This window comes from Zonotrichia albicollis, chromosome 8 (genome assembly GCF_047830755.1).
Source record: "Zonotrichia albicollis isolate bZonAlb1 chromosome 8, bZonAlb1.hap1, whole genome shotgun sequence".
NCBI lineage: Eukaryota > Metazoa > Chordata > Aves > Passeriformes > Passerellidae > Zonotrichia > Zonotrichia albicollis.
In genome coordinates this window covers 26,698,034-26,708,573 of record NC_133826.1, presented here as the reverse complement: position 1 = coordinate 26,708,573, position 10,540 = coordinate 26,698,034, and the positions used below count along the sequence as shown (strand labels likewise).

The window sequence follows — 10,540 nt, the reverse complement described above, 5'->3', positions numbered from 1 at the left end:
CCAACTTTCCCACAATAACAGCTGCCCGTTTCCCCCCCGCAGTCATCGACGGCCCGACGCAGATCCTGGTGCGGGACGTCTCGGACACGGTGGCCTTCGTGGAGTGGAGCCCGCCTCGCGCCAAGGTGGACGCCATCCTGCTGAAGTACGGGCTGGCGGACGGGGAGGGCGGCAGGACCACGTTCCGCCTGCAGCCCCCCCTCAGCCAGTACTCCCTGCAGGCCCTGCGCCCCGGCGCCCGCTACCACCTGGCCGTCAGCGCCCTGCGCGGCGCCAACGAGAGCCGCCCCGCCTTCGCGCAGTTCACCACAGGTACAGAGAGCTGCCCTGGCTGGGAGAGCTGAATTTTTGGGCGAGAACTGAATTTTTGGGCATGGACTGAATTTTTGAGTCTCTTTGGCAAGCATGGGTAGGTGGCTTGCTGCCGGCTGCAGGTGGGCTGTCCCGCAGCAAGGAGGAAAAGCTGAGGGGTTTTTGCAGCTGGGGGTTGGTGATGCTTCTTTTTCTGCTGGCATAAGTGAGCTGGGGTTTAATGTGCTAGAATGAAGAACTGGGATGGAAGCACAGTGGTTAAGATACAGGTGTAAATGGTGACACCTGAATTCAGGTCCCTTGCATCCCATCACAGAGCAAAATATTCAGCTCACCCTAAAATACACACGCTACAACTGCCCTCTGTCCCACCACTCCTAGTGGCTGTTTAGCCACTAAACCTCCAGTGCAAAAGGTCCTATTTGGTGTCCCCAAAGCTTCCACCTTTCCCCATCCAACTCTCCCAAATCCTGGGAAATACCACCATAAAAATTCAAAGAGGAATTATTGTCAACAACCAGCTCAAGAGAAGGGCACAAGTTGCATTATAGCTGTAATGGGTGTCAGTGAGAGAGCTGTGATGAATGCCCTGTGCCTCCAGGGATTCTCATACAGTCCCCAGGGCAGTCCAGGTGATCCCAGATGCCAGTGGCAAGGCATGGATGGACTCAACCCCCATATTTAGATGATAAACCCCAAACCAACCCCATCTCGGCCATGTCTTGCTGCAGCGTCAAGGCTGAAGCTGCCTGGGACACACATCCCCACCAGCTCAGCAGTTTATGTCCTTAAGAGCACCCACAGGTCAACGCACAATTCTCAAAATCACCAAAATGCTCAGCACAGGTCTGAGTTCAAGGGGACACTCACTCCCACTCAGCATCAAGAGCCAAGGCAGGTGCCTTGACCAAGGAATCAGCAGTCAAGCAGCTGAAACCAGCACATCCAGAAACGTGGTTATCTTATTTTATATCTTCTCTGAGCACCCTAACTGGTCAGTAAAACTTTAATTAATGTTAAGCCTGCAGATAGCTAAGGGATTTAATTTACCGTGCCATAAAGGAGGAGTCAGAGCGTGTATTTCCGTGCTGGTTTATGGTATATAAATTGTCGTGTACATTACTGCGGGCTATGAGGCTCCTGCTGTAATAACTGTGGGACGTGAATTGTGTGTGTACATATCTCTATAGATAAATATTTCAGATGAGATGCTTACCCCAACTGATTTGCTGCCTTGGCCTTCCTCACTTTATTTCTAAAAGGCAACATAAAAGCACCCTCCCAAACTCAGACCCATCACCATTACCCACTGTCCACTGGTGCCCAGCCCCAGCTGCTGCTCACCAGAGGGGTTTATTGTGCAAACCAGAGTAGATTCAGTACACAGCCTGAGCAGCACCAATAAACAAATCCTTTGGGCAGTGTCTGGGAGTGAATGAGCCTGTAAAGATGCTCAAGGTTTTCTTCTGAGAGCAGTTCAGGCCAATGCATGGCTACTGCAGAGCCCTTTTACTCGTAGTGCCTCAGTTTCCTTTACCTTAATATGAGGGAGAATGGTTTTCTTTTTGAAATAACACAGAACTACCTGCCAAGCCAACTTAGCGAAGATGCTGCCAGCATTTGTATCACCCTCCTGGGTGGCATCTCCCAGCCTGTGCTGAGCAGGGGGTGAGAGCAAATGTTCCAGCCCTTCCTGCCAGGCCATGCTCAGGGCAGGAGGATCTCCTGGCTGTCCCCCCTGGCTGTGGCAGGGCTGTGAGTGACACCGTGCCTCTGTCCCTTGTGCCGCGCAGAGATCGACGCCCCCAAGAACCTGCGGGTGGGCTCGCGGAGCCCCGCCAGCCTCGAGCTCACCTGGGACAACAGCGAGGCCGAGGCACACAGCTACAGGGTGGTGTACAGCACCCTGGCCGGGGAGCACTACCACGAGCTCCTGGTGCCGCGCCACGCCGGCCCCACCACCCGCGCCACCCTCGCAGGTACGCACGCGCCCTCGCGCCCTGGAGCCGTGATGTTGTCTGAGAAATCTTTTCCTTAGGAGTTTTCCTCCTGAGAAGTTGAGAGGCCTCAGGAACAAAATGTAAACAATGGTTATCTGCTGCTGTAGAATGCAACAGGTGCATCTGGGATTGGTCTCATGTGCTTGTTTCTAATTAATGGCCAATCACAGCCAGCTGGCTCGGACTCCCTGTCCGAGACACAAGCCTTTGTTATCATTCTTTCTTTTTCTATTCTTAGCTAGCCTTCTGATGAAATCCTTTCTTCTATTCTTTTAGTATAGTTTTAATATAATATATATAATAAAATAATAAATCAAGCCTTCTGAAACATGGGCTCAGATCCTCATCTCTTCCCTCTTCCTCGGACCCCTGTGAACATGGTCATGGTGCCCTTCCTCCCCCTCCTCTCAGCCAGGTAGGGCAAAGGAGATCCCAAATCAGCACCAGGACTCGGTTGCACTTGTGCTGGCACATGTTTGAGGTTGTTTTGGAGTTTACTGTTTACTGGAAAGAGGGTTTTCCTTGGGATGGAGCTCATTTTCTGGGTACACCTCCAGCAAGGATCTGTCTGTAGTACTTATATATCCTCTGAACAGAGAGAGACATGGTTCTCCCAGGAAAATCCTGGGAAGCTGTGTAAAAGTTGTGGTGAACTTAGATGAAAGAATTCAAACAATTATTATCTCTCTGTAACCATTGTTTATAAATATAGTTCTCCAGAGTGTGCTATTCATAGTCACCAATAATATGAGATGTTTCTACTTTGAGACCAATCAAGTATCACCTTAATGAGTCACATTGTAAAAAGACCCAGCTACTTTCATTAAACCCTTTTGACTTCTGATCCCCTTGAACACTGGAGTCGTCTTTCTGTCCCTGACTCAACAGTGTCATCAGTCCAAGTGGCAAATAGAGCTGGCAAGGAGCAAAGGGAGAAATGGGAAGAAGCCTGTTTAGCCTGATCTATAGGAAAATATTATTTCACCCTTCCCTTTTTTGCTTGTTTGGAAAGAGCCATGGGTGATGATGCCACATGGGCAGTGATGGGGAGCCAGGCTGCCTGAGTTTTCTGCCTTTTTCCAAATTGGGCTCAAAGCAGACCCAAATCTAGAGATGCTGGTTTTGAGCAAGCCCTTTAAGTGGTACATTATTCAGGCCAGCATAGGGGCTGCAAACACCACCCACCTCCCACTGCCAGGAAAGCCCCAAACACCTTATGCAGCAAAGCACCATGTGAGATGTGATTTCCTTGCTTTTTGACTAGAACTGCTTACCTCATAGATTTGCTGCTCCTGTGGCATATTTTGTGTAAAGAAAAGAATTATATGCAAAAATGTTCTCTCATTCATCTTGAAGTTCTTCAGTATGGAAGGACACCAGGGTCTTCCATGCTGACTCTCTGCCTTCCCAGGACCTTCAAGGGCTCAGGAATCTGCCATATGAAGTTATAGGAGAAAGGTGAGAGGGAAAGCCAAAAGTTAAGTTACAGGGACAGCAGCAGAGTCACAAGAAGGGCTGGAGGGCAGCAAGGCAATTAGAGCAGTTATCTTGAAAAGTGTGGAATGCAGAAAGAAGAACATCAGGGCTGGTTTCTTCTGTGTTCTTGATGAGGATGCATGGGGAGAAGTAGGATGAGATCAGAGATTCAGTGCTGGACTCGTGCTAGCTTTCCTTTAGGACATTTATTGGCTTTCTGGGTAAGAAGCAGCATTAAAAGGGCCCAAATCCCCCTCCCTGGGCAGAGGCACAACAGTGACACAAACTGAGACGATATCCATTACTTAACTTGAGCTTGCCTTGCAATATATGGCAAGAGCCTAAAGTCTCTTGTTTTTCTCAATAAAATTAAAAAAGCTGCCAAGGCTCTTCCAGACTCTGGTAAGGCTGCAAGAAACCCAACTAAAGAAAGCTGCAGAGATGCAGATTCTTAAGTCAATTGCAGAGAGTGATTTTTAATATAGTAGCTCCATCATCACACAAGTGCAATGCTTCCAGTCCCCAGTGTACTGTGTCATAAACAAACCAATTTAAAAAATCAAACAAACAACCAACCTAGTCATAGCAGAAAATAATGAAAAAGTCATTCTGCTAGCAAAAAAACCCCCAAAAAACTATGATAGTCATACTGTGGATGGCACATGAGGCACATGATCCTCTCCCATAGCTCTGTTATGTACAGAGTAGTCAAGTCCTCCAGTCTTGTTGGACTTTGTGCAAAACCCATTGGGGTTTTTTCCAGTCAGCCAGGACCTGATGGGATCCATTGTATGAAAGTGACCAGCAATTCTTTCAGCCAATCTCATCTACCTGCAGGAAAAGCAGTGTGGAATGGCACTGAGCAGAGTTTATCAAAGATTTACACTTAAAAGTGCAGCAAGCCTGGCCTTGACCCATAATCTCTATTAAAAATCAGCATTTGCACAGAAACAACCATAATTTTGCTCATCTCAAAAGAGCTGGGAGAGAAAAGGTTTATATCCTCATGCTCATTTCTTCCTTCTCCTGCCTTCTGCCAGGCTGTTCTTTCCAAAATACTTCTGACACTTATTGAGCAGGGCCAGGGGGTCCATCTTCCCCCTATCGCTAAGACTGCACTGTAGCAAGAGAAAGGCGTGGGAGGAGAGTGTCCCTCTCTCCCGACCTCTTGGGAAAGGTTTGGGTGGCTCCAGGGGATGCTGCCCCTGGGCAAGGCACAGTGAGGCTGAGCTGGAAAGTTTATGGCTCTTTCTAGCTTTGTGGGAAAGATCATGAAGCACAGGGAAGAGGGGAATAAAGCCACCAGCAGCCAAGCAGAAGTGACAGGCAGAGGCAAGAGATATTCCATGGAGATAAAACAGTGCAAGAGGAAAGGAGCTGGACGAGCTCAATTCCCAAGTTCCTTGAGAGAGGTACCTCAGAATGTGTCCACCCTAAAGAACAAGGCTTGATTCAGCTCCCAGAAAGACTGCACCTTGCCCAATTAATGTGCATTTCATTTACTCTGCATAGTTTAGTTCTTTCCAAGACACCAGCCCTGTGACAATATTTGATGCTGCATCACTTTGGAAAAAGACACAGCTGCTTTATCCTTCTCATCTCAGCTCACACACACAAGAGCTTCTGTCTCACCGCCAGCAATTGCAGCAGACCTCAGCAACAACTTTTAAAAATGGCTTGTTCCTGAGATAAAATAATCCAAATTCCCTGTCCAATGGCATCCACAGGGCTTTTTGAAAAGACTCAGCTCTTCTGCAATGTGCAGAAGAACTGCTGACCCGAGGAATGCCCTGGAGGGCCCTGAGGTCACTCTGCCAGGTGCTGCTCTCAAACCCTGTTGTGTTCTTTGCCCTCCCTGGTAGATCTGGTGCCGGGAACAGAGTATGGCATTGGGATTTCAGCCGTGATGGACAGCCAGCAGAGCGTGCCAGCGACCATGAATGCCAGGACCGGTGAGTTTGGCCCCTCTGCCTGCTCCAAGCACAGCTGGCTGCTATGGCTCAGATGCCCCCATGGGACCGTGTGTGCATGGGGACAAAGCTCTGCACCACCCCTCTCCCACAGAGCTCGACAGCCCACGGGACCTGCTGGTGACAGCCTCCACTGAGACATCCATCTCACTGGCTTGGACCAAAGCCACGGGTCCCATCGACCACTACCGTGTCACCTTCACCCCTGCCTCGGGAATGGCCTCTGAAGTGACAGTGTCCAGGGACGAGTCACAGCTCACACTCTCAGAGCTGGAGCCCGGCACAGAGTACACCATCTCCATCATCGCTGAGAGGGGGCGGCAGCAGAGCCTGGAGGCCACTGTGGATGCCTTCACAGGTAGGGAAACACAAGCTGCCATGGGGGCAAGGGCACAGACCTTGTTGGCACCTCTGCCAGCCCACTGCGTCCCTGGCACCAAAACCCTTAAGGTGGTGATGGGGATGAGAGCTGGGGTCAGTGTGTCCACACAGGAGCAGTTGACCCCAAAAGGAGGATGGCCCTACTGATGTGCTGGCACAATCCCTTTGGGCAGCAGCACTGAACACACTTGCTTTACTGACAAGACAGAACTGGAGAAACAGACTGCCCAACTGCCCTCTGTTGTCCTCTGTGGTCAGGGTGGCCTGTGTGCCCATAAGAAGAAATGAAGCCTTAAGGGACCTCACAAGGACTTCTGGCTGAAAAGTCTGCAGTCAGGAAGTGCAGACAACATATACCATCTGCAGTGGGACAGTTCCATCACACACTGTATGGGTCTGGGATGGAGGATGTTTGCAGGTGGAGCTGAGAAAAGCATCATTTTTCCTCTCCTGGATCTGCTGGTTGATCTCAGCACAGTTTCAGATCAATGGAGAGTCCAAATCTTCAGCTTTCCCACCTCTTTTAAGTATTTCCCATACAAGCACTGGGAATAACATGGAGGTAAGGATCTGCAGGTAAGGATCTGGGGTTGCATCTCTCCTCTCCATCTTCCAGGTGTTCGGCCCATCTCCCAGCTGCACTTCTCCCAGCTGACATCCTCCAGTGTGAATGTCACATGGAGTGACCCCTCCCCACCAGCAGACCGCCTCATCCTCACCTACAGCCGCCGGGACGAGGAGGAGGAGGAGGCCCAGCAGGTCACACTGGATGGCACCCGCAGGCACACCAGCCTGACAGGCTTGCAGCCAGCCACAGAGTACCTGGTGTCCCTGGTGGCCGTGCATGGCACCATCAGCTCTGAGCCTGTCGTGGGCTCCATCACTACAGGTACCACGGGACAGCACCCAGCATGCACAGGGAAGGGCAGGCAGGGCCATGGGGAGTGGGCCTGCCTCCCACAGCTTTTCTCTGTGCTCCATCTCACCAGGGATTGATGCACCAAGGGACCTCAGGGTGGGCAATGTCACCCAGGAGTCCATGATTGTCTACTGGAGTGCTCCCATCGCTGCCTTTGACCACTACAGGATATCCTACCGTGCTGCTGAAGGTAAGGGGCCACACCACTCCTGTTCATGCCCTGAGCTCACAGCTCCAGCCCTCCCTCCATCTGCTGGCCCAAGCAGGCCACTAGGCCATCGTCACCCAGGCAGCACCTCTGTGCCTTGGGCAAAGCCACCAGTAACTGGGACTGGCTCCAGAGCAGAGGATGGCGTGTCTGGGATAATGATGGGAATTGACCACTGCAGCCAGCTTGGCACAGAGGGGCACACAGAATGGCCCCCAGCAGTGTGCCCTCCCCAGAGATGCTTAAATTCAGGGCTCAGTCCTGAAATCCCAGCTCCCTCATCTGCCTCACCTACCTCATGTCCCTTGGCCTAGTTTTGTGGATGATGCTGGAAAGGCCAGGCCAGCAGAGTGCTGGGCACACAGGAGTGCACCTGCAGACACAAAACCCAGTTACCTCCAGTGTCCTGTGGAACTGCCCTCCCCTCCCAAGCCCCTCCTGAGCCCCAGGGATGGGGCCAGCCATGATGTCAAAGCTCTTGGCTCCATCTTCGCAGGAAGGACAGACAGCATGGCCATCTCCAGGGATGCCACTGAGTACACCCTGCAGGACCTGCAGCCTGCCACAAAGTATGAGATTGAGCTGAAGAGCGTGCGAGGCCGGGAGGAGAGTGAGCTGGCCTCCATCACTGCATACACAGGTGGGAAGGAGCTCTTGGTGGGCAGGGAACAGCCAGTGTCAGCTCCAGCCCTGCCCAGGGCTGGCAGGCCCTGCTTGCAGTAATACTCAGGTGACTGAGAGCAAGCTGGACCTCACACCAGCTGGATGCAAGCTGGAGATTATAGGCAGGGCTCACAAGGGCTCACTGTGGGCTTTTGAAGTATCTCTCAGCAAAGTTTATCCCAAGTATGCATGGGTAGTCATGGGTAAAAGTAATAAACCTGTGTACCAGGCACAGGGAAGCCAGAAACATGCTGCTGGGCAATCATGACAACCTTTCCTTAACAGAGTACAGATTTCCAGAAATAATCCCTAGGGAAGCCCTGTCACAAGCAGCATCTGCTGCAAGAATAAAACCTTCTGCTATCTCCAGACTCCTCAAAGCCTAAAGAAAATCCCTAACAAGCCAGACTGGGCATCTAGAAAAGAGTAGAAGAGCAGCCCAGGTAGCAGAGTAACACAAACTACAACATCTCTGCACTCCAGCTTGGGCAGCACTAACTCCTGTGCAGGCACATGTGTCTGGGCAGCAGGGCAGGAAATAGAGTGATATGCCACAGGAAGCCCTTCCAGCTCATAGTCCAGTCTCCCAATGCCTCTGACTCTCTGCATCTCTCCCCCACACAGCCATGGATGTCCCCCTGGGGGTCACAGCCACCAACATCACTCCCACCGAGGCGCTGCTGCAGTGGAACCCGCCGCTGTCGGAGGTGGAAAGCTACGTGCTCATCCTCACCCGCCGTGCAGGTACTCCAGGGCTCTGCTTCAGCTCACCCCTGCCTCTCCACATCCCAAAGCCCTGCGCTCAGTGGGAGCCCTTCACAGAGGGAGAAGGGAAGGAGCCCTTGCCTTGGGTTTTATAGGGATTGTGGGAAAAATCAGACCACCCTTCAGACTGAACAGCACCACTATTTCAGCAATAGCAGTGCTTTTTGTCATGAGGTCATATCCAGAGACGCATTTTGGAGAACCACCTTGAATGTCTACCCTTGTCACAGACATCTTTTATGAAAAATCCTTTCCTTAGGATTTTTCCTCCTGAGAAGTTGGGAGGCCTCAGGAACAAAACGTAAACAAAGGTTATCTGCTGCTGTAGAATGCAACAGGTGCATCTGTGATTGGTCTTATGTGGTTGTTTCTAATTAATGGCAAATCACAGTCAGCTGGCTCAGACTCCCTGTCCGAGACACAAGGCTTTGCTATCATTCTTTCTTTTTCTATTCTTAGCTAGCCTTCTGATGAAATCCTTTCTTATATTCTTTTAGTATAGTTTTAATATAATATATATAATAAAATAATAAATCAAGCCTTCTGAAACATGGAGTCAGATCCTCATCTCTTCCCTCTTCCTTGGACCCCTGTGAACACGGTCACATACCCTAACTCATCCCTTTTTTCTTACAGTTGCAGGAGAAACAATTCTTGTGGATGGAGACAACCAGGAGTACCAGCTGACCAACCTGCTGCCCAGTACCACCTACACAGTGTCTATGTATGCCACCAGTGGGCCTCTCACCAGCCAGACCATCAGCACCAACTTCACCACTCGTACGTGCAATCCCTTCCCTCACTCCTCATCCCTAGCCAGGCACTCACCCCAGGAAAAGCAGCCAGCAAGGCTGAGCCAAAGCTCTTGATACATAGCAAGAGTGTAGGGGTAGCCATGTGCCAAAAGGACACAAACACCAATCCCAATGATCAGTGCAGTGCACAACACAAGAACACAATTTTAATCAACAAGGATCAATCATTATTTTTACTCTTTCAGCATCCATCCATCCATCCATCCATCCATCCATCCATCCATCCATCCATCCCTTTCTTTTGGTGATTTCCCCTGGCTGTGGTTTCCTGAGCAGACCCCTGACCAGGTCTTTTTTTTTTGCCCAAGGCCATAGTCCAGAAGAACACAACAACCCATTTTGCTTGACAGGTTCCACAGCACATGAATTTCACAGCTGTTGCCCTTAAGGTGGCACACAGGTAGAGGAGGACTTTGAGAGGGTTTGCAGAGCTCTGTTCAAGCTTGGGGATGGGTGATGAGGTCTTGAAACTGAGGGTGAGGATGACTTTGGGCTGTAGCTCAGTGCTGCAAGGTTGAATCCCAGTGTACTGAGTTGGGAAGCAGGGCTGAGGTGGTTGTGTGTGAGAAATTTCACTTCCCTGTGTTCCTATCCACTCTTTCAGTTTTGGATCCTCCAACCAATCTGACAGCCAGTGAAGTCACGCGACGGAGTGCCCTGCTGTCCTGGGCTCCTCCCATGGGAGAGATTGAGAATTACATCATGACCTACAGATCCACCGATGGCAGCAGGAAGGTGAGTGAGTCCTCACACCAAAGAGCCTCATTCACTCAGGGAGTAATAAGACCATGTTAAAATAAGCAGGAGAAGCAAACAAAGCAAAAGAATGATTCTCAGTGGCTCAGGGAGGCCAGAAGGGCAGACACTACTTCCTGCTTAGCAGGGTGATAGGAAAAAGTAAGAAGAGATGGCCTAAGGTAAAATGTTGATGCACATCTACTGGTCTGGGCACAGAGGGGTTACCTGGAGAGATTGGAGGAACAGGGGCAATTCACAGCTTGTGAAACACAAGCAAGCTGAGGCAGCAGAGT

The 10,540-nt window shown here is 50.7% G+C and overlaps 1 protein-coding gene across 1 annotated transcript in view; it reads left to right on the top strand.

Moving 5' to 3' along the window:
• Positions 1-10,540, top strand: part of TNR (tenascin R) — a 78,215-nt gene that overhangs the window by 57,156 nt on the left and 10,519 nt on the right. Inside the window, exons 7-16 of the mRNA XM_074546331.1 lie at positions 43-312; positions 2,106-2,291; positions 5,651-5,740; positions 5,853-6,116; positions 6,756-7,028; positions 7,129-7,248; positions 7,763-7,906; positions 8,554-8,673; positions 9,331-9,474; positions 10,114-10,244. Coding sequence (XP_074402432.1) covers positions 43-312; positions 2,106-2,291; positions 5,651-5,740; positions 5,853-6,116; positions 6,756-7,028; positions 7,129-7,248; positions 7,763-7,906; positions 8,554-8,673; positions 9,331-9,474; positions 10,114-10,244 — 1,742 coding nt within the window. The remainder of the gene's footprint in view (positions 1-42; positions 313-2,105; positions 2,292-5,650; positions 5,741-5,852; positions 6,117-6,755; positions 7,029-7,128; positions 7,249-7,762; positions 7,907-8,553; positions 8,674-9,330; positions 9,475-10,113; positions 10,245-10,540) is intronic.